General features: G+C 43.1%; 1 protein-coding gene across 1 annotated transcript in view; it reads left to right on the forward strand.

Moving 5' to 3' along the window:
- TGFB2 (transforming growth factor beta 2) overlaps positions 1-24,780 on the forward strand; it is a 74,567-nt gene that overhangs the window by 38,315 nt on the left and 11,472 nt on the right. The window contains exon 2 of the mRNA XM_006115568.2: positions 11,556-11,719. Coding sequence (XP_006115630.1) covers positions 11,556-11,719 — 164 coding nt within the window. The remainder of the gene's footprint in view (positions 1-11,555; positions 11,720-24,780) is intronic.

Consider the following 24,780-nt stretch of genomic DNA (forward strand, 5'->3'; position numbering starts at 1 on the left):
TATCCTCATTACCAACACTTCCACTGCTTACTTGGCTCTTAGAAGACATTTAGGGTAAATTAGAGCTAAATAATAGCAGAGAACACTGAGAGTCAGGACAGGTGGCTCTAAAAAAACCTTATGGGATCATTAGAAACTTCGGCATACTCATGATAAATGGACATCCAGCGAACTTAAAATCATTCCGGACGACAGATGTTTCCGGATTAGAGAGTTCTGGACTAGAGAGGTTCAACCTGTACCACCAAAGTACTCTTGGTGAACATGGTTACCCTGTTAAGCAGTCCAAAGCAATTGTTCAGCAGCCTGAAATTTGACCTGAAAATAGCTCTCTTGATATGCACTAAGTGTTATCACCAGTGCTCAACTCCTGTGTCCCAGCATGGGAGAGGAAAAGCAGCACAGCAGCACAAAAAGATATAAATAAAGCCAAGGAAAGGAATGAGACGAGTGACTGCGTGCCATGGAATTTCTCCTGAACGGATTCATTTCCAAGCAATCTTAGAGGCAGCAGCAGAATGCATATAATAAAACGGAACACATCTGTGAAAAACTTGCAGGTGTTTACGTGCTGTTTGCTGGCTGGCCTGATTTTTTATTTTTTTTTTATTTTTGCAAAGGGATGAGTGTCAGATCTTCCAGAGAGAGAGAGTAAATGATTACTAGTCTTTCCCATTTCAGTGCTGCCTGTTCTGCTTCATCCTGTTAAGTATAATTTAGAGGGGCAGAATCATAACCTGGGAAGGGTTCCATATTAATTTCTAAGAAAGTGAAGCATTCAGCGCTGGTCACACTAAGTATTTCTTCGGTCTGTCACTGTGCCACCAGCAGTGATTGCTTTGTCCCATCTGGATTCTCTGTGGTCTGGTCAGGAATATATCACTTCATTTATCATTTCATAATCCTAGAGATGTAATGTCATACAGCACTCACACAGCAAATATCATCGTCTAGTACAGCTGTGAAGAAAGATGAGCACTGAGTGCACATTAGATGACAGAGAAAGTAACAGTTTTCCTAGGGGAGGCCACAGACAGCTACCCCCTTCTTACTCTTGCAGAGGTTTCAGCCATTTGAATATAGCTTTTGAATACCTCTGTAGTTGAGAAATATTTGGATCAGTATTTTGATTCAAGGCTCTTTGTTTAATCCTAATGCACTAAAACGTTTTACTCTATATTGTTAGACTTTTTCCCTGTAGCGAAACGGCCCTTCTATATAATCCAGGCCCTTTCCAATTCCACTTCTCTCGTTCATAGAGATGTGCCTTTTTTTAAAGGAACTCTCTGATTCAATGGAACGTACTGTCAAGACAGGAGAAATTTTAAAGGGCCAGGATGCCAGGATCATGGCTTGTGTTTAGTCAAACACAGTGTCTGACCATGAAGTAATGATAATAAAACGCCCTCACAATGTATATGGTAATTCACACTATTTAAACATGTATGTCTGATTACACAGTACCTAGTCTTTGTTCTCTAGTCACTACCACTAGTTTTCCATGGTCATTTCATTTTCAATCTAGGTGGATGTTAGAAGCACACATACTTTGTGATGGTGTGTACAGGGGTGACTGGTGCTTGCAGGAGAAGGGGGTGCAGGGAGTGCTATCTAGAGAGTCAGGGCATATGGGGACACCCCATTTAGCAATTAAAATTTGGCAGGGACACGGAGTGATGCACCTCTCAAGAGCTACCACAAGTAATGTAAGGGGGGGTGTATGTATTTAACCGTTTTACTCTCACTTTCCTTCTAGCCATGCATCACAATCAGATCCCCCTTTTTGCGAAGGGTGATCCTGCAACACTTTGTTGCGGTTAAATTCAACAGTCAAAGGTGCTAATAATATAGAAGGTCTCGCTGTCCCCAAAAATAAATGTGTTCTGATTTGTGCTGGACTTGTTTCTCTTAGGGGGAACCTCTTAGATCCCACATAATGTCATCATTGGCATGTGTCCTGCAATGCAGGAAGCCTGGCTTAGTAAGAGCAGACTGACATACAGGTAATTATTTTACAGCTGGCCTTTTTAAACACAGCTGTTGAAAAAACCCAGCTTTTGTTATCCACTAACCTTAAATATGGTCACTTTTCTCTATCAAGGCCATTTCCTCTCACCTCACTCACCAGCCATCCAGACTGTTTCACTATCACTTTCTATTTTGGTAAAATTCTCCTGCAGTGGATGGCAGCGTGTGTGGGCTGGAATGAAGCAGGCATGCGTAGTATCTCTTTCTCCAAACTATTTAGCTCTTGCTGTCTCTGCTTTGACAGCACTGAGTGTTTGGGCTTGTTTTTTGTTTTTTTTAATAGTTCATTCATCTGCAGGAAAGGAAGAAGGAATGGGTGCCCATGATGCTGTACAGCATCTAGTGATACATTAGTGTTGGGCTGTTAACTGCAAATGATAGGCAACATCAAGAGAAAGAAAGAGGTAAAGAGAGGATATGCAGATTTTTTTTTCATAACATTCTTGCCTTTTTGTTTACTCCAGGCCCAGTGTGTTACTTTATAGCCTATTGTCTGGCTTTCTGATCATACAGACAGTAGTGTTCTACAGTTGTTTGCATGTTTTTTGGATTCCGTCTGTTTATCACCCAGTGGTTTTCAAACTTCTTTTCTCATGACCAGTTGAAGAAAATTGTTAATGCCCATGACCTAGCATAATTTGAATAGAGTGTGGGCTCCAGGGTAGGGCTGAGGATCAGAGTTTTGGAGTGTAGGAGGGGGCTCCGGGTTTGCCCAGGCTAGGGCAGAAAGGATTTACTTTAAGCAGCTCCCAGTCAGCAGTGCAGCAGGGTGTTAAGGCAGCTTCCTGCCTGTCCTCGCACTGCAGACCATGCTGCACCCCGGAAGTAGCCAGGTTCCCAGCCAATGGAAGTGTGGAGCTAGTGCTTGGGGCAGAGCAGAGCCCTCTCCCACTAGGAGCCAATTCTGTTGCTGGCTGCTTCTGTGGCACAGCACAGTCTGTGGCTCCAGGACAGACAGGTACCCTGCCATAGCACCCCCACTGATCACCTGATCACTTTGCAGCAATGAGACCGAGTGCCCGACATTCCACAACCCAGAGCTGGGTCATTACCCGTAGTTTCAAAACCATTGCCTGTAGCAACCAGCAGGGACTGGAAGAAAGTTTTTTGCTTCATGTCTTTTGGTTTGGTAAAGATTTAGGCTCAGATTTTGGTCTCACCACCCACAAATGGGGCTAGGTATTCAGCCATACTCTTTCCCCATTTCAGTACCAGAATACATGTGAATACAGCGGGGCTGCTGCTTTCCGGGAGGGGAGCATAGCACGAGCTGAGTGCTTTTGAAAATCAGGCCACAAGTGTCACAGTAGCACCTATCAGGTGGTATGGCCTTTGCAAAATCTGACCTTTATTCCGGTATCTCTCTGGGAACCGAGCAGTTTTGAAAACCTATCCCAAATTATGGGTGCCAAGCACTTGAAAATCTGGTCTTCCTAGTCTTGGTTAAAAGCACCAGAAGAGATTAATCCACTTCTGTCAAAAATATGCTAGCATTAGTTTCACAGTTTGCAAATGGGCCTGGGTCTCTTTGGGCCAATGTGGGTTCCAAGCCTGAATTAACTCTCTGTCATTGTGACTACAGTCTACCAGAAAGCAGTGGCTATGTGTCTGAAGAAAGGGGTGATAATGTCAACTATAGCTGAGACCTTGGCTGTCACTAGACACAAACCATCTTTTCAGATAAGCCAGCTCTGCACCAATGTGTCCTGTAACTTTACTGTTTGGTATGAAGTTGCACCATCCTCCCCCACATTTTGAGGGAGTGAAGTGGCTGTTATCCTTTCTGATGGTCTCCTCCTCAGCGATGGGGTATGTTTTGGTACCACGGTAAGCTGTTCCTGCCTCGGGCCACAGAAAATGGACAGGCATTCTTGTTATCTTGCATGACAGCCCTTCTCCACCTGGTAGCACACAGTAAGTGTGAGAGGAAAGAAGGAAGAGCCAGAATTGACTGTGTTCAATAGGGTCACCGGTTTGCAGCCTGTATCCGTGGTCTGGGGTGACATTGGAGTGATACTCTGCTAGCACAGGTGTGGGTAAAGATCTTGAGGGGCCTACAGAGCAGCATGTGACTGAGTGTGCTGAGTAGCTGGAGTGGGTGTCTAGCCTTTTACTGCCTTCTTTGTTTCCCAGACTGAATTGTGTTTTAAACTAAGACCACAAAGGTTAGTAGCTGAATGGGAGGGAGACTGTCGGAAGCAACATATGTGTGAAGGGTGGACAATGGGGTCATGTGACCCCTCCCCCAAATTTATGCAAGGACTACTGCAGGGTCACCACTGGTCACCTGTCCCAGTATTTGTATGAGTCTTACACTAGAACCTATGGGTGATTTAATTAGGGACACTGAGGTGGCTAATGGACAGGAGACCCCTCCCAGGGGAGGGCAGGGCTTGGACACCATGGCTGGAAGGAGGGTAGCTAGGGCTGCCCCATTCCTGTGCTTCTATTTCAGTGTTGACTCAGAGGTGGCCTGGCTCAGTCCCATTGTCCTAGTCCTACATGGCAAGTAGTGGAGCTGAACCAGTCAAGAGACCATGGAAGCCAGGCAATCTGCCCTGCCAGCTGCACCCTGCAGGAAAGGCAGGACCAATAGCTGCTGCTCTCCAGGAGGGGAGCTTGAGGATAAAGAGGAGGCTGCTGAAGGGATGGCAGTGACTTAAGCTCATTGGGGAGCGGGGGGTGTCAAACCTTGAAATTGTGCCCTCCCGGTATCAACAGTTATGTGTCATCCCTGTTAGAAAATTCCATCTTTTTCTAACTGTGGCCAGCTTTCCAAGCAGATCCACATTTTATTTTCTTTCCATATTGCACTGTAGATTTTTACAGAGGAACAGCAGTTCAACAGTGGAACATTAAGCACAAAGCTGTTAATTATCATCTTGACCTTCTAGAACAGAAGGGCTGTCTTTGGCTGTGTACTGTGTGGCTACATGGAGCTTTACAGGCACAGCGTGGACAGAACTCACATTCTCCCGAGAGCTTGTGTTTCAGCATAAGTAATAATCAGACTGTGAGCTTGTATCATTTCAGCTGAGATAATAATCAGTTCATGACTAGAAGAACAGGGCCTGTGATGTACTTTGACTCCTTACAGGCAGTTCATGAAAATATAGAGAGAAAATTACACAGATTCTCTACAGGTAAGCATCAACTGCAGGTAATACTCTTCCTTAGAAGTTCATTATTTAATATGGAAAGAAGTTAATTACCTTGTCAATATTGGTTTGTGTAGATATAACTGATGGGCAAAAAAGCCAGCTTTTCGAATAACTAGAGTAGGCGTCCCATCTAGGCCTAGAGTTTGGGGTTTTTTACATAGCAAGTGTGATCCCCCTCTTTCCTCACGGGGTTACTCGGGAGCAGGCTACACTTACCTGGGTGCCTGATGTGTTTAACATAAAAGGAGATCCTTAGTAGCCCGATGGTGATGTTGTTTAATTGGGGATTCCCTAACCACCCCCTTGCTGCAGTCCCTTGCTACTAAAGGTATATACAATGGCGGTGCCTCCACCTGTCTGGCTCTGTACACACTTAATGATGTGCCTGGGGAGCCTCCAGGAATCAAATTATTCCAGTAATAATCTGGCTCTAACTCCAACACAACAATTATAAATAATATACATCTAATTGATTAAATTAGCATCAATGCTCCTTTACATAACAAACTTAAAGAAAAAGGGTTTAACAGACTAAAAATGAATAAAAGCAATTAACAAAGTAGACAGAAAGAAAACTTAACTATCTGGCATTTACACTGCCACCATTTATCTCATCCCAGAGTGTGCCCTCCTCTGGATTCCCTTGCTTGCGTACGTGTGCTTGGAGGTCTGCAGCTGGAGTGGAGACAGCACTGTGCAGGTCCTGTGTGTGTCAGTCCAAGCTGAGCAGCCAGCTTCAAAATCACTGCTGCTGGAGCTGGCTCCACCTAATGCCAGCAGCTCTGGTTCATTGGGCTGGTCACTCTGCCTCCCTTTGCACCCAGAGTCAGTCTATTTTCTGTGCTCCGTCCCAAGCAGCACTTTCCCAAACAGCCATAGTTACACACAGTACCTTCTATACAGGGTTACGCAGGCCTTTCTCAGTCACGGGCACAGCCAAAGTCTCTCCCCTCCAGGGACAATCGCTCCATCAGCCCTTGAAGCAGCCTGCTAGCCTAAAGCCCCAGCAGCCTCTCAGCAGCAGGCTCTAGCTTCCAGCAGTGGCTCCTGGACTGGAAAAAGGCTCCACACCAGCAGTCTGGCTGCTCTCTCCAAAATGCACCCCACCAACTCTCTCTCTCCCTGCCTGGAAGAGCCACCATCCCCTCCTTTTTCCCAAGGGCTCATGGGAGTTGTAGTCTCTAGGAGTAGACTGCAGCACAAAGGATCCTTCCAGTAAATGTAAGAGGTTCCTCTAGTAAGAGGGAGCCTACACAAGGATTGGGACTTGACACTCCAATGGTGGTGTATTGGCTCTACCTTTCTTCTGGGTTGGCTATTTTAACCACCAGTATCAGTGGTACAGCGGCTGATTTGATGTCACGTGTCGTCAATTCTCAGTTCTTCCATGGTTTCAGCAGTATATTCAGTGAATGGTGTCCCAAACTTTTGCTCTTTCTTATTGCCTTTATGTCAGGGAAACCTCTCTTCCTTTCTTTCTCAGAATCTACTGTTTTGCTTTGGCTCTCCAGAACATATTTTTAAAGATATTTAGGCATTGCTGTACTCAGCGATAACATTTCTAACTAACTCAGGAGCTGCAGTCTCATTTTCAAAAGGATTTAGGCACTCAGGATCCAAAGTCTCATTGATAATCGATGCAATTTAGTCTCCTTGAGTATCTAAATCCCTTTTGAAAACAAGACTTAAATTCTTAAATAAGAGATGAATTGCATCAACACCTAGCTGCCTTTACAAATCTGGACCTCCCGCAAGCTACAAATGGATGTGTCTTGTATTATGCTCTGAAAGAGGCAAGACACAAATGTATACTGCTGTGTGATGAAAGGGAATTCCATTGCCAGGAGCCCTCGGCTGAAAACTCCCTGCTGTACACGCCCAAGAATATCTCAGTGATACTTTCTGAGTTTGTGATATCACTACAGGAAGTGGGGAGTGGTATCTGCAACTGCTCCAAATTACCGACACAGTGTGATCCATCTAGATCCAAGGCACTGGAATAGCTGATGGTTGTTTTCAGACACCTTTTATCACAGATGGAAAAGCTTATCATAGGGGTGACTATGTATATCTGAGCTGCCCATTTGGGCCTCTGAACACTTGAATGTTAGACCCCTGAATGTAGCCCATATGCATGATATGGCTCTGTATATTTCCATATAGGCAGCTCTCTGCATTCTGGAGACTGCTTTTTGCAGGATTCTGCAGTCACATTGGAGTCACAAGTGGTGAGGAGGACAATTAGCTGTGAGTTTTTGGAATCCAGATGTGTTGGATAACTGTCTAATTCTTGGAGAGGTTTTCACTGGAAGAGAGTGCCTGACAGCAAGGATAGGATCCTGCTGGAAAGTTACTCCGTAATAGATTACAAGTTGCCTTTTCCTCCATCTCCTAGTACATACAACTTCAGTTGTCACATGCCATTGGTGTTAAAGGGGGGGTTGCTCTGGACAAGAATCCATATGAAGGGCCAGGAATGAAATCTACACAGGAGGTGGGAAGAAACAATATCATGTTATGCATAAGTGACTGCTGGTAGCTTATTGCTATCACTAAGCTGCAATCTAAACTCTCTAAACAGTTCTAAGAGAGGGCAAGGAACTTCTGCCAGAGTATAGAAAGCATAACAACTGCATTTAATAACAATCAAGCAACTCTCATAAATATTTGCATATGCTTCTTCAAAGCCTACTACATGGCCATTCATATAATTCAGTTAAGAAGAATAAAAAGGAGAAGGGGAAAAAGGGACCTCATATTTTGTAACTGTGATAATGAAGAACGGGCAGAGCACCAGAATGAAAAGGAGAAGGAGGGAAAAATAAAAAGCAAAGAAAACCCTCCAAAGTTTAATAAACACAAAAGGGAATAAAAAATAAATCTTTGGAGCATTTATTACCAGCCCTTGATGGAAGGATTAGATGGAAGTTCTCAGCCTTTCCAGTGTGGGTGGATGTGTGAAGTCAGTCCTTATGGTTTCTACCAATGAGAAAAGAAAAGTTGTTTACATTTCCTAACAACAGGAAACATATTGAATTAGTTCCACTTATTTGTGATGCTCTTTCAAAGAATGTTTCAGGCTTCTGCTCTCTAACAATGAAACTGTGCTTGGAAACTACATGGGACAGACTCATCTCTGGTGTAAATGCATTGAAATTATTGGGCCAGAGTCAAAGCGGAGTTGATGGGAGTCCAACTGTGCCTAATTTGATACAATTTGTATGCTAAGGAGGGGTTCAGAAGAAGGTACAAATTACAGCATCTTAGAGTCACTTGAGGCCAAATCCAACTCTTTTTAAAGTCAGTGGGAGTCTTTCGGCAGTCGTAGTGATTCTGCAGTTATTTGTAAGGATTTTGTAACATAAATGACCCGTCCTCCATTGTTACCAAATCTTTGATGTCCCTATACCTTTCATGTAATGGAGATAGAATTCTATTTCATTTGTTAATGAAAAAATGATAAAATAAATAGAGAAAAATGTTGATTTTGTTCAGAAAAAATGTATTGCGGTGGTGCATCAAGGAAATTACTGGCAGACTCTTCAGGAATGGATTCATGAATAGGCTGTATCTAAAATTCAAAAAAAATCAGAAAGGGGACATGGAAGTATAGTTTCTACAAACAACATTGAGCAACCTGTAGGATGCCCTTGTTAGATCTTATTCAGAAGAAATATGTGGAAATACAGTAGAACTTAATTCTAACACAGAATTTGCCTATGTGTAATGGAGGAGAAGCCGTTTCCCAACTTGGTTTATCCACAGGGAATAAAATTATAGGCCGATATCTTAACTAACTGACGAGGAAGGACAATTTACAGTTAATCCTAAAGACATCAGTGATACATTTATGCATTTTTAGCCAAAAATATATTCCTCCCATGATGTGAAATCTGAGGCTTCTTACTGAAGATTTTCCTTTCCTAGTAGTAGGACAAGATTTGGACAACAGGCAGGTTGTAGTCTTGGCGTTCTCTGTAACTTAAAAAGAAATCAAGCAGGCTGTTTCTGCTCTTAGTAGAGATTTACCTCCTGCTTTTCATAGAATTTCTCAAAAATATTGAGACTAAATGTTGTGTGATAGTGTAAAGGGAAGCTTTAGCAAAGGCAATTCCCTACTACTCTGAGAGAGACTATGACCAGTGTATGACTCAAGATAAGGACCTTCTGTTAGTGAGGCTTTATGGACCAAATTCTCTTTTGAATTCTTATTTTAAGATTATTGCAAAAAAAAATTAGCCAGTTGGGTGGCAAGGATGTTGTCCAGCAGAGTGATCAGCGGGAGTTTGTTTTAGGATGTGGTATATTTGCTCATTTTTTTTAAATTGATGGTACCAGTAAGAAAGACTGGTCAACCAATGTGCTAACTGCAGTAGGTGTGAGGAAGGCATTTAACTATATTGAGTGGAGATTTATTTTGGGAGTCCTCTTTTATGTGGACTTTGGCACATATGCTGAGAATTGGTAATCTACTGCATGCAGTGGAGCCAAACTGTGGTCTAAATCTGTTCTTTGTCATCTGAAATTTTCCTCTTGTTAAGAATTACTTTTCAGAATTATCCATTTTCCAGTTGTTAATGAGATTTTAAGTTGGTTTAGCCTTATGAAAGCCATAAGGACAATAGAAATATGTGATTTCACTCTTTGCTGATGGTGCACTTCCCTTTCCTGCATTGATATATACCTTGTATTTATTTATTTATTATATTCAGGTCCAGACAGAATGCAAAAAATAGATGTAATGCATTGTGACAGGTGTACTAAATGTAAAAGTGAGGTTGGTGCCTTTTTGCAAATTATCTAGAACTGCTGGATTCTTCAGATAACAGTGGAAAAACACCTTAAAGATATTGTAGAAATGCAACATGTTCTTTGTTGATTTAAATGATTAATGATCTGGTCAATCATCCTCTACTAGTAGTGGCTTAGAAATAGACTCTCACTTATTGGACTTGCTTTTTCTATAGCTAGTAATTGTATAATACACCACAGAAGAAGAAACCCTATTCCATCAGTAAGAGAAAAGTTGTCAAAATACAGGAAAAGGGTTTGAGCAAGAGTCTCCTCCAGGACATTTGAAAAAAGCTCAAGAGTCATGCCTGGGGTTTAACTGTTCAGAGGCTCAATCCTGTAACAGTCTGGGTACCAACTGCTTCCACTGCATGACAATTGGATTGTGTGAAATGTGAGAAGAATGCTGTGTTTTAAAGATGGTGGCTCAAATTTTCAGCTGGCATAACTTTGCTAAAGCTCAGTAGAGAGAGGATTTAGCCCATTTTGTCTATTTTAATGTTCCCCCAGTATATGTTTTTCATCTTTGTTTCTCTTCTATACAGTTTTCAAGTTGGAAAAAAATGTAAAAGAGAAAACAGTCTTCATTTTATTTTTAGTGGGAGTTGTATCAGGCCCCTAGAGCCACTCAGGTTCATCTCTGCATTTGGCTTACTTACCCCACCCACTCCATAACTGGAGGACTTCTTGCCAAACAGCATGGTGTGGAAAATTGTCACACATGCAAAGCATGTGTTCAGCAGCACGTTATATGGATTGCTGTTTGTGTTCCTGGACAAAATTAGATAGAATAGCTTATAATGATTGCTGACCCATTATGTTGTATGGAGTTGGGTGTAAGTGCTTGCCATGGGAACCTCAGATAAGATTTAGGAGAGGAAACCCTTTGAAATTTAAACTGATGATTTTTGTAACTGTAAGATTTTGTTCCAGCTTTCCTATGTTCAAACGGTGCCTGAGCTTTTGCCCAACTCTCTCCAGTGCACAGCAGATGCATTTTAATATACATGATCAGGTATCATTGACAGTTGATCACTGTACATATAGTTTTCTTTTTGTACATGCTTGTCTATCCCTTTTCCCTTCTAATTATTTTTGCAGTTAAATACAGTCAGAATATGTAAAACAGAAAACACATTGTACAGGGCTGGATATTTTTACTCTGGGCTTTGAAATAATGAAACCTATATGGGGCGAAGTGCTTGCATTAAATTCTGTTTTCTTGGAAAATACAATTAAGCCTATGCAAGTCTGAAGTCATTTGCCAGATATCAACTGTCACGGACTTGCTCCAGTTTATAAGCATCCAGGATTTTCCACTGTTACTTTCAAAGAACGGGGTTAAATGCATGCCCTGAAATAGAATTTGAAATGGCTAGTTAATCTCTATTAATCTGCTATTCCTCTAGTCTAACACATGTGTTTACTTTTCTGGTTAAATTCTTAATGATATTAAATTGGCCATCGGAAACTGAATCATGCTGCACACATTTCCCTTACTGTTTCTCGAGGCTTGTGGTCTTTAAAAGAACAATGTATTTTATCATTTTAAAAGATTACACTAACTTCTTGCAGATGCCATCCCACCAAACTATTACAGCCTTTACTACAGAATCGTCAGATTTGACGTCTCAGCGATGGAGAAAAATGCTTCCAACTTGGTGAAGGCAGAGTTTAGAGTTTTTCGTTTGCAGAATTCAAAGGCACGGGTATCTGAGCAGCGAATAGAACTGTATCAGGTAAAGCTCTCACTATTACTGTGGATTATTGTACTGAGTCCTTACGATAACATTCCATGCACCTGATTCTTTGCTGTCTCACTTTGAATTAACCTCCAGTGACTCCATTGACTTCAGTGGAGGTATTCCAAATTTACACTTATGTAAGCAAGGAGAGACTCAGGCTTCATGCGCTCAAAATCTTAACTGAAAAACTAATGTTGAGTGTTTTCACAGTTCAAGATAGTAAATTAATAATAAAAAAATGGTTCCTCTACCTCTCCTTTCATTGCAAGATATCAATGTACTTTACAAATATTAATTCACTAATTAGGTCTTATAGTACCTTTCTGAAGTAGACACAGTTTATTATCCCCACTTAAACAAATAGAACTAAATGAGGCAGAAGCTAAGTCTAAACTTACAACATTAAGGTGCTTTAAAGAGGAAGTGTATCACCAGCACTCTATGCACTCTATCTAAGGAGTGTAGTTCCCAGAGCTGGGTTTCTGTTTACTCTAGTGCTTTCAGAGAATCATAGAGGTCATCGAGTCCTGTCCCCTGCCCTCACAGCAGGACCAAGCACCATCTAGGCCATCCCTGATAGATATCTAACAACACTGTAGCTTGCTGTGCTGGGGGAGAGGGGGAATTTCACACTTCTGAGTGAGAAAGTTGCAGCACAGTAAAGTGGCCAGACATGTCCAGAAAGAGGTGAAGAACCACTTTTCAAAAGCACACTCTAATTTTGGGTGGCCAACAACAACTTCAGTTGATATCAACGGGAGCTGTAATGTGCTCAGTAGAAAATCAGATCTTAGGTGTCTAAAGCTGGGCATGCAATATTGGAGGGTGCTTATGAAACTGGGCCCTACATGATCTGCTTCAACTAACACATTGAGTCTGTGGCAAGGGCAAGGAACAGAATCCAGGACCCTAACTCTCCATCTCTTGATCTAATCACTGCTTTACATGTGACGGGTGCAACCCTAGATGGGCCTGAGTGGGCTATGACCTGCCTACTTTGTATCTAGGCCCATCCCCCCAGATCTCCTTGTGCTCCAGTGCTTGCCCTGCTCTGCCTGCTCTAGCTCCAACTGGGGAACTGGCTCAGAGGCTCATCCCACTCTGCCTGCCTGGTGCTTCAAACAAGGAGCATGGCTGGGGCTTAGGGGTTAACGCCAGCTCTGCCAGGTGCTCCAGCTGGGGAGCAGGAGGAGCAGGGCTAGAACCCACACCCAGACTCTGCTCTTGGGCTGGAGCACGTGGCTGGCAGGCAGAACAGGGCAAGCTCCTGCACGTGGACCCCGTGCTCCAGCTGTGTTCCTGAGCTCAGAGTCCACTGACCAGCATGTCCACACACACACACACACACCCTTTCTGATCAGTTGTGGGGGAGGCAGCCCAATCCCTCCTGAAACACTGCCTACCCACCCAAAGTCAGGGCCCACCCAAGTGTCCCCTTCTGGCTACACCACTGACGTGAGAAATGGGACTATTGTTCTCAGGCCTAATCATTAGAGCTTTTCAAAGCAAGATAGCAATTTGAGGCTTCGTTCATTGTACGCTCGAGTGGTTTCTTTATGGAAGCCACATGGGTGAAAGAGAAAAGAGGGAGCAGAAGATGCACTTAGTTCTGGGATTAAGGAATGAAACAGTCGCAGAGTTACATGATCCATCTCTCTTCCGTCTGTCCTGAGGTGACTTGTTTGTGTGTTAATAAAATGATTTTTGTTGGTTACATTGAAACATCACCAGACACTTCAGCTAATAATAGGGAAACTTATGAGTTCAGCTCCCAGGAATTCTCATACAGGTATTACAGGAACCACATGACACTAGTGGAGCAGTGCCTCTCTGCTAGGCATTGTGCCCTTGGTCACAGCTAGTAAACCCCAATAAAGTACACAGGGCAGGCTCTGGAGGTAGTACCATTGACTTCAGTGAGGCCACTTGTGGAGTAAGGTACAGCTCACTGGACTAAGGATATTACAATTTGCCTGAAGGGTCTGTGCTGCTTTCTCGAAATTGGAGCTCTGCTGCCAGCCTCCCTGAGGAGCTGCCCTGAGAATTATGCATTGCAGGCATCATTTTGGCTAGGGAGATGTGGAATTGTGTTTAGGTTCTGCTGGGCAGGCAGCCAGCTTGCAAACCAAACGGTTTCAGAATTGTCCTAGCAGTCAGCAGCAGGAGTGCAGATGTGCAGAGCAGGTGCATACAAATTAATGAGCACTCTAGATATAGTGGCCCCAGCATTCACAGTAGACTATGACTCCTCTACAGATCAGCGGCTGGCTGTAGATGGAAACCTGGCTTTTTTTATACCCAGGATAGAGTGGGAAGTAAGTTCAAATATATGATATGATTTTGAAGTTTCTATAACATTTGTTAAAACAAAATTATTGTCTTTGGTGAAGGTGACTAACGCCCTCTGTTTGTAAAGATTGGCAGCTCATAGTAGAGTGACCTTGCAAGCTAGCCCATGCAGTCACCCCAGTGTGCCTTGTTGAGGCTGTGTACTGACAGGCTCTCTACTGAGACTTCCTCTAAGGCAGTGGTCACCAACCAGTAGATCTTGGAGCCTCTGACAGGGGATCCTGACTGGTTTGGCCAGGAAGCTATCAAGCACTGGCATTTCAGTTGCCCTCCACACACTGTCATGCTGCTCCTGCCCTCTGCCTTGGAGCTGTACCCCCCCATCACCCCCGGGAGCCTCCTGCTTGCTGTGCAGGGTGTGAGAGGGAGAAGGGGGGGCACTGATGTTAGGGTATCCTTCCTTCCCCCACTTGGGTACCCCATCTCCACACAGAGAGAAGGGCATGCAGGGAGCTTGGCAATGTGAATCTGACAGACACACACACACACTATGTGAGTGACAGTCTCACAAACATACACTGTCATTCACTCTCATCTCTGACCCAACACATACATGAGGGGTTGTTATTACTTCCGTTACTGCTTGCAAAGTGGATTAGTTTTGGTTTTTGACTGGCCTGTGCATTTCATCATTTTCATTTCTCTGTTATGCTTAAATTTAGTTCTTTGAGTAGTGAGTTCAAGCCTAACCTGTCGTGGCTGGAGTCATTATCCTTGTGGTAACTGCTGCTCCTGGAAATGGCTGGCATCTCCCTGCAGCCCTGGAGAAAGGAGGAGAAAGGGGTGTCCACATGTTGTCCTTGCCTGCAGACACCACTCCTGCAGCTCCCATTGATCAATTATAGAGGACCATGTCCAGTAGCTGTGGGCTCATTGCCTGTAGGTGAGGGGCAGCACATGGCACCATGGAGCCACTGCTGTACATACGAGCTGCTTTCAGGAGTGGTGCAGGGCCAAGGCAGGAGTAAGCCTGCCTTAACTCCACTGCTCCACCTGAAAACCATCTTAGTTAAATGGTCACCAACCAGAGCCTGCATCCTGAACCCTTATCCCAGCCCTGAACCTCGTCCTGCATACAACCTGCTGCCCCAGACGTGAGTCCCCCTGCACCAAAACGCCTTCCCAGAGCTTGCACCCTGAAATCTCTCCTGGACTCCAATCCCCCACCCTGGGCTAAGCCCAAAGCCCCTCCCTCCCTTCTGTTGGCCCAAGACGAGGGCCTGTACCCCAAGCCTCTACCCTAGCCTGGTGAAAGTGAGTGAGGATGGGAGAGAAAGGGAGGGGGATGAAGTGAGCAGGATGAGGCCTTGGAGAGGGGTGGGGTCTCTGAGAAGGAGCCGCGGGGGGGGGGGGAGAAAGGAAGCCAGGCTCCCATCAACAGGAGTTACAGACACAGTGCTTCTGTGGTAGCTAATCAGCATCCTGAAGTGTATGTACTTGGGGCAACTTGTGCTAAACCCACTGAATTTCATTTGGGTTGTGATGGACGTTGAGGGTTAAAAAAGTGCCTTTTCTTAACTCAGTAGCTGACTGGTAATGAGGGCCAGCTGGAGATTATTCTGGGGGAGGTATGGGCTGGAGCAAGCTTATGTCATTGGTAAAGTATAGACACTTGGGAAGGACAGTTACCTTGGCCCTATATATTATTGTGCGGGGGAGGGCTGCCTGCTTTTTTGTGTTGGGCAGGGAGTAATGAGAGATTGTTTTATACCAGTAATAAAGCCAGACTAGAGTGAAATCAAATCAGACCTCTTCAAAGAAACAGAAGGGCTGTGTCTACATTGGCATCCCTTTCCGGAAAAGGGATGCTAATGAGACCAGTCGGAATTGCAAATGCCGCGGGGGATTTAAATATCCCCTCGGCATTTGCATGAACATGGCTGCTGCTTTTTTCTGGCTCGGGGTTTTGCCGGAGAAAAGCGCCAGTCTAGACGCAAAACCCCGAGCCGGAAAAAAGCGGCAGTCATGTTCATGCAAATGCCGCGGCGGATATTTAAATCTGCCGCGGCATTTGCAATTCCGAGTGGTCTCATTATCATCCCTTTTCCAGAAAGGGGTGCCAATGTAAACACAGCCAAGGTGAAAGCCACCTAGCTGTGTGTGTTGAAGAAAAAAAAAGGCGTAGTTTGTACTTATTCTGTTACTCTGACCTATTAAAGCCACTATGGCTATATCTACACTGCAAGCTTCTTGCGCAAGAACTGTTTTGCACAAGAGTTCTTGTGCAAAAGGTCTTGCGCACGAGTGCGTCCACACTGCCATGTGCTTTTTGCACAAGAGATGCGCTTTCGCGCAAGAGCGTCCATGGCAGTGTGGACGCTCTCTTGCACAAGAAAGCTCTGATGGCCATTTTAGCCATAGTGGTTTCTTGCGGAAGAAACCCCTGTTGCTCGTCCACACTGCCTTCTTGTGCAAGAACTCTTGCACAAGAGGGCTTATTCCTTGTGGAGAGAGGAATAACACTTGCACAAGAAGCCCTCTTTTCTGATGCTTTACTATAAATTTGCTTGCGCGAGAACACGTGTGCAGTGTAGACGCGCCGCAAGTTTTTGCGCAAGAACAAGTGTTCTTGCGCAAAAAGCCTGAAGTGTAGACGTAGCCTATGGCTGGCAGTGTAATAGAGGCTTAGATTCCCCAGTGTGCTAAACTGAATTTGTTTGCAACATTGTCTCTGCTGTTCACCTATTGGAGTGATGGTGGTTTTGTGGCCACCAGTCCCCTGGGTACTAAAGTAAGATGCTCTTATTCACTTCTTAAAGGCTCACTTCTTAAAAACCCAGTTGGTTGTTTAATCCTAACATGGCAATATAGAAGGGAATGGAGTGTACATGGCAGTACTGGGTCCTAGTATTTGGAGTTAGTGTCCTGGTTTTGTCCTGCGAACAGTTACAGTCAAAAATATAAAGGTGGGAAAGAGAGAGACTAGAAAACTAGCATGTGACAGCTATCACAGTGATAATCTTTCCTTGCATTCTCCTCTAGTTCTCCAGGTACCTGGGCCCCTCACCTTACTCTTCTAGCTGAAAAAAATAGGGAAGCAAGATGCTGCCTTCTAAGCTCTTTTGTTGTCAATACTCACCTTTTCCTTTGGGGCCTCATCAGAAAATGAGTGCACTGTTTTTTGCTAAGGCACAAACTCTAGGGCTACGTCTACACTGGTACCCTTTTCCGGAAATGCTTAAAACGGAACAGTTTTCTGTTATAAGTATTTCCGGAAAAAGCGCATCTACATTGGTAGGGTGTTTTTCCGGAAAAGTGTCCGTGGCCAATCTAGATGCGCTTTTCCGCAAAAAAGCCCCGATCGTCATTTTCACGATCGGGGTTTTTTTTCAGAAAACATTACTGTGCTGTCTACACTGGCCCTTTTCCGGAACAGTTTTCCGGAAAAGGACTTTTGCCCGAATGGGAGCAGCATAGTTTTTCCGGAAAAGCACTGATGATTTTACAGTAGATCGTCAGTGCTTTTCCGGAAATTCAAGGAGCCAGTGTAGACAGCTGGCAAGTTATTCCGGAAAAGCGGCTGATTTTCCGGAATAAGTGGCCAGTGTAGACACAGCCCAGGACTCTATTATGTGTTTTTTAGGGCACAAACTCTAGGACTCCTTTAAGGCAGTCAAGGGTCTAGTTGCACCATAATGCAACCCCTCCAGGTCTCCAGCACCCTGTTTGATGTGATGATGCCAGTATCTTCTTTTCCAGAGAGAAGGGGAATAGCATGGAGTCCCATTCTCGCTTCAAGAGCAGTAACAAGAATATTCTTTCCCTAAGGGGCAGCAGATGAGTCCCCTTTCTCCATTCCCAGAGAGGAACAGTTGGCAGCAAGGGGGCCTCTGGTTACCCCAGTAACCAGGGTATAGCTGTTTGAGGGGTTGGCCCAGACCTGCTGCACTTCTCTCCTCTGTCACATAATAGATCTCAGAGTTAACACCCCATTGAGATGCACGGGGGAATTTACACTTCTCAGAGCTATTGTTTCTGTCTCCCTATGGACTCAGGCAGCTATGACTGCATTGGTTACATTGGGGGCATCTAATCAAGATGTTCTTTAGTCATGATGGTTAAAACATAAAATGAAAGCTTATTTCTGAGACAATTACATGATTCCACAAGCTGCCCCCAGATATGCCTGAATCTGGTTGTGATTGACTCCATTCTGCCAATGGTATTCCCTCTTCTGCACATGGAGGGGCCACTGTAGGTACCAAGGGCTTTATTCTAATTGTGGCTCTGCCACTGACTTGCTATATGACCATGAGCAAGTCATTTTGTGTCCTTTGTATCAATTCTGGTGTCTTTTACACGAGTATAACTTCTCGGTATACCTCCACTTTGAAATCAATGCCTGAGTAGCGAAACTGAGATCTGAATCAGACCCTGTACAGTGTTTTTGTTTCGCCTTCTGTCAAAAAAGCATAATAATACTTATCTACCAGACAGTGGCATTCTGAGGATCAGTTAGATGAAGCCTGAAAAGCCCTGTGCAGATATGAAGTTCTGTATAGATGCTAACTCTTTCATCCTTATCAAAGGAAGGCTCTCAAGAGTAGGAAACAACTTTTTTCCGTATTACACAGATGCTACTATCTTTCGAAGCCTGTAACCAGTGGTTGGCCCCACAGAGATTTAAATTTGTCAGAAGAGCTATAATTTCTGTTCCTTTTCCTCCCTGAACCCTCCCTTTAATTAGTTCATGGTGGCTGCTGAACATCAGCACTCTGGAGAGTGGGATGCTGGAAAGAAATAAAACAGCACAGCCCCAAACACCAGAGAATGATCTTTCCTCTCCCTCGCTAGCCATTAACTTGAGAGCATTTCATGTGATGCAGTTTTGAATATACACTAAGATTTTTAGAGAATATTAGGAGGATAAAGTACTTTTGGAGGAGGAATAAGATTAAATAAACAAGTCCTAGCATCTCCAGTGGCCTTTGCTATGTTTTTACAGATTTATGCCAAATGCAAGCTTTATTAGAAGTTGATCAGATAAAGCTCGGATGTTATGAGAATGCCTTTGTTCATCAGTGCTCTTGTCTGCTTTAAAGACTTCAGCACATCTTTCTTTTATTAAGGTGCTTCTGTATTTATGAATAAAGCCTCTGCACTCTTCTGAAAAGACCCAACTTTTGTGCTTAACCATTTCAAAAATAAAAAGGCAACTTAGCAAAGCTGGACAAGGGAAAAGCGCCCAGCAGGGTAGACTCCTATCCGCTCCAGTTGTTCCGAGAGGTATTGTTTTTAAGGTAGCTTTATTAGGTACAGACTGTCAAACAATAACATGTTAAAATGACTTCCTGTGGAACCGGCGCCATGTTTTGGTAACACATCATAAAGCATTGTGAAACATGCAGTTGAAACGCTGGTTTTACTGTGGCTGCTATCTGAGGCTGCTATATATATGGGTACCTGATAGGCTAGTGGAAGAGAGGAATGCACCACATGAAACAGTAGAGGAAGAAATAGTCAAGCTGAAATAAGCACGCAGCACCAGGGTAGAGCCCAAGGGGGACATCAAATTACAATGAAGAATTTGAAGAAACAGGGAGCAGAATTTTACCCTTTGTGTCTCAGGACCCACTCCAAAAGTTCAGTGGCATTGAATAGGGCCTTAGGAGCTGAACAGTAGAGTCTGTGCTTCACAGAAGTTACCTCAAAAATGTTAAGGGCATCCTTTTAAGGTGTAGAATGAAGATACCATCAATTACATCACCCCATTATGAGTCAGATTTAAATGGAAGGCACAGCCAATGTTCGAAATATTTACAATTCAGACAGCTTCTTGTCTTGTTTTCAGTCAGGGAGTCCAGTTAGAATGAGATAAGAAAAGCTTGGGCAAATTTACATTGGTGTAAATTTGAAGTAATTACGTTGACTTCAGTAGCTCTACCCCCCATTAATCCTACTGTAATTGAGAACAGAACGGGGAGGATGGGCTCATTTTTCTTTTGAATGAGAATTCCAATTGATTCGTTGGGCTTACTAAGTAATGCTTTTTTCATGCCATGGAAAATACTGGTCAGAGAGGCTGGATTTGGGAATCTGAACCAGGAAAATTATTATAAACTTCACCTGAGGCATTTGACTTCACTTTTCTGGTTTTGCAATAGACTACGTATAAAACAGCTTATTTTGATAGTTATCACAATTTACATGGTATTTTCCAGAAATTATAGTCTTACAATCTGAAATGTAGCTCTCACTAATGTCAAATACACTGCGTGCTGTGAAACTACAGACTTTGTACACTATGTGGACATAACAGCTTTCTTCTCTGCAAAAGGAAAAAAAATGCTTTGCTGATGCTTGGCGGATTAGAGTGACGTGTACACCCTGGGTACGTGTGATATATTTCTGCTTAACTATTTTGTATTTGTACTATAATCTTTGTTCCAAATACTACTTCTCTTGTGAAATCTAACACACACCAGACACTGTATAGATTACCTCTGGCTAATAATGCATATGAGGGATGTTAAATATCGGTTAACTGAATAATCGAGTAACCTCATGAATTCTTATTGGATACTTGACTAGTCTGTAGTCCCGGGGGTGGGGCTGGAAGCCCGTGCGCTTCAGCCTCACTCCCGAGGAGTCCCCTGCCACTCCACGTGGGGTGCCAGGCAGGAGCTGGTCTACAAGAAGAACTAGTTTAAAAATCAGCTCCCCTTGTGGACCAGCTGTCTGTCACAGAGGCAGCAGCTTAGGGTGGCAGCCTGTGCGGTGTGGTAGGGAGAGAGAGAAATGCGTGTAGTCTATAGCATTAACCTATAAGCTTTTGCTTATCAGATAATCGGTTAATCAGGTGCACTATTACATCCCTAATGCATATCAGTTGAATAGGGAAGAGTCTCATTTTTAAAAACCTTATTTGTAACTAAGCATTGTGCTTTTGGGAACTTCCCTTACCTACTGAAGTGTGGCTACCTTTTGGCTGTTGGGACAGGGTGTGGGAATAAATCGATATCCTGTGCATAGAAATATAGACCATTGACTGACAGAGGTTATTTGCAATTTGTGGCAAGTATGCCTTTTAAAACAACACGGTGTCAGAGTGACTGACTACAGTATAATATCTGGATACATCTTATGATCCAGCAGTTATTACCTTGTGGGTTGAGCTGGGTTCTTACCCCCAAACTAGCAGATGGGAGTGTTGTGGAGGGAAGAGCTTCCATTTTGGGCAGGAGTAATAAAAAAAAAACCCACCTTTGAGCTGTTGGAAGTCATCCTTTTGGCTGATTTAAGGAACAGAGGTGGGGGAGTTTAATAAATCTTGGCTCAGACCACCTTAGTATTACAGTGCTTTTTGGACATGGACAGGAGTGTGGTGGTCCCTTGGCAAAAGGACTGACACTTGGCTCTGATTATTATTCACACAGGATTCCTCTTCCACTCTGAGGAAAAATGGCTTCTGCCATACAGCTCTGTATTGGGAGCTAGAATAATCTGTAAAAAGGGACCCAGGCATAAGATAAAAATAAGGGATAAGTTTAGCAGAGCACAGAGACCCCTTCTCTGCTAAAAGAAGAGAGAAAGGTACCACCTTTTATTAGCTAGTGTGCAGGAACACATCTCCCCAAGTTCACCCTTCTCCCATGAAATGAGAACTCCCTAGGAAGGGAAATCTGAAGAAGTTTAAGTTGGAAGAGCAGGTTCCTGGCAGGGAGAATTTGGTAGAGTTTTAATCTTCCTACCTGTAGCTGGAGCAGCATTTATGCTCAACAGAGCAGAAGAGGTGACCCCATGAATATAAGACTCCTCCCTCTTCTTCATAGCATCAAAAGGATTGATGAAGAGATGCTCTGTCATTTAGCTCTCTGTGCTGTCTTGGGACAGAAGATCCTACGGCAAAAACATGGCACCTTAAATTGCACACTTCTGCTGGCACTCCACAGTGTATGCACAGGGAAGCAGTGACCAGTAAAGGGGCCAGACAAATGAGTGGAAAAGGTGTGAAGGTGGCTGGCAGGGGAAGGAAAAGGAAAATTCAAGGGGGCAAATTGAAGATTTGGATGGGAGAGGAGTTAATCATATGGAAAACAAGGCAAACAGAGATGGAAAGGGACACAGGATCTCAGGAGATGTAGTAAGTCAAAAATTTAAAACTGGATAAAAAGAAGGTGAGGAAAACCCGCAGTGTCTCCCCAGTGCCTCACATTGTACCACTCATGCATAACCTTCATTTGGTTGGCTCGGGTCTTGCTTAGGGCATGGGGATGCCTTTGGCCTGGCTTGTCCCTTCGCTACAAGATGATGATGCAGTGCTGTATCATCACATTTAGAGACCTGTCCAAGATGACCACTTGAACGGGTCAGCTTCCTTTGTGATCTTCTTTAACCACTCCCTCAGTCCTCCTCCAGACCTTCAAAGCAACTAGCTGCCCGATGCAGGTAGACAGTTATTGTGCTCAGTGCAGCTGCATTGCATCTAGATGCAAAGTGACTTTGGGTCTGTGAGCAGTATGTTCTCTGTATTTGGAAGCTTGCCTGAAGAACATACCTGGCAAGTTCCAAGCACATGCCCAGCAGAGCCATAGACCTTAAAAACATTTTGGCAAATACTTTATACTTTTGTATTTTGGCAATAACTCTGCACCTCATGTGTTAGTTTCTGGGGACCAAATTCTGCCCTCAGAGCCTATCCAAAGCCCACTAAGTCAGTGGAAAGACCCTCATTGACTTCAAGTGACGTTTTGGATCCAGGCCCTAATCCCTTATAGCTCTATAACATTGCATAGGGTTATATTGGTCTGAGAGCAACTCTGAATAATTTGCAAAACCTGCTGCACAAAAACCTTGAAAATTCAAGCAGCAAAACTTATAGCAAATAAATGGTTGATCTCTTGTGCCAATGGTAAAGAAAAGAATCTTCAGCTGGTAGGTATCTTGTAAACTGTGCTGCAAAAGGTTTTCACAACTAATTTGCCATATGAACTTTTACACAGAATAATTGCAAAAAAGGAGACGATCAGAGATTATGTGGTTTGCAACAAACATACAGATTTGTTTCTTGTTAGAGTGCAAGATTTTAAATCCAGTTCCTGAGTTTGGCAGGAGAGTGAAGAGAAAGTAGACTATCTAGGGAGTTGGTTTCTCAATCTTACTCCATGGAAAGGATGGGGTGAAGTCAAAGATGATTGTCTGAGAATATCTTTTCAATTATATTGTACAGGATGAAATTGCATCTAGCAACTCTTGCCATCTTGCATGTGAACTGTAAAAGAGGTTATCCTGAATGACCATTTATAGCCGTGATGTTGTGCATAATTATCTTATCTCTCATGCTCTTCCTTTGACCAATTTGTCATTGGTTAGGGTTGTTTGGTACAAGGGATAAAAAGTTGAAAGATGGATATTTGCATTATTGACAAAGGACCATTAAGTTCTCATGGAAATAAAGGCTGTTGAGTGATGAGGAAAGGAAGAATTAGTGAGTCTACGGAGGTGCTGAAATACAAAACAGTCTAAGAGATCTAAAGCGAAGAGGAGAGGACCGAAGGAAGGAAGTTATAAATGAGTCAAAAGTATCTGGAAAGAGGAGATCAGAGAGCCCAGAGTTATTGGAGAAGGGAAACAGATTGCTGACACGTTTTTACAAGAGATGAATAGCCTTTGTGGCCATTTAAAAAAAAATGGCTAAATCCCATTTTAACTGAGAATACTTGCAAGCCTATTTAGGGAAGTGACATAACAGACAAGATAGTTACTTTAAGGCTGACATTTGATTTTTGTGTTTTGAAAGTTATTGAAAAATTTTAAGGAAAAGGTAATTTGTTGAAAATGTTTTCTAGTACTTAATGACTGTAATACCCAATGTAAGATATAAAATACTCTCATTATTGTTAAATCTTGGCTTTTGATGTGTGCCCATTGTTTTCTTGGCTCTAATTGATGTGCATAAAAACACAATATCAGCCTGTTATTTGTATATGGTCATTACTGAACTTCAGTTGTTTTTTTTTGTTTGTTTGTTTTTTTTAAGCAGGTGATGGATTTCATAGCCAAAATTACCTAGTAATTAATTACAAGATTCCTGGAACACTTGTTTATAGTTTTTCTGTTCTTTGATTTCTTATTGTAGTAGCTATAAGAATACTAGTACAGGTGAATAGTCCAATTGAATTTCAGGACTATCTATATATATGCAGTTTATTTAGCTGAGTTTGCAGCTTTACTAAACGTACTTTTAAAAAGTTGCTTTTGGAGCTCTAATTATTCAAAGAGAGGTTGAATCTGTCTTTCTGTGGGATTTTCTTTTTAAGAGAGGGAATGGGATATGCTGGTTTAGGTGGTTATTGTCTTAGACCTCATTCAATCATCTTGCCATTTGCATGTGAAAAAAAACAGTGGAAAGGTTAAAACAGCATTTCTGTATTTTCACTCTTTAAAAACTTGGACATTCAGATCCTCAGATGGTGGGGAAATCAGCATAACTCCTCTAAAGCGAAACAGATTCGCTCTGCTTTACAAGCCCTTAGGAGCTAGCCTATCTTGGGAAACAAAGGACTGTGTTTCTGCTAGTTTCAGAAACTCTCTAGTCTTGTTGATTATCGTGTAAAAAGCCAGGTTAGTGTACACAGTGCTTTACAAAGCACAGTATAAGACAATCCATGCCTCTGGTGGCAGATATGTTTTGCCTAGTTATTTATTAAAACATTCAGTGCTCTTTTGGGAGTGAGCAGCCATGTATTACACTAAGCAGGTATTTT

Source organism: Pelodiscus sinensis, chromosome 3, assembly GCF_049634645.1.
Source record: "Pelodiscus sinensis isolate JC-2024 chromosome 3, ASM4963464v1, whole genome shotgun sequence".
Lineage (NCBI taxonomy): Eukaryota > Metazoa > Chordata > Testudines > Trionychidae > Pelodiscus > Pelodiscus sinensis.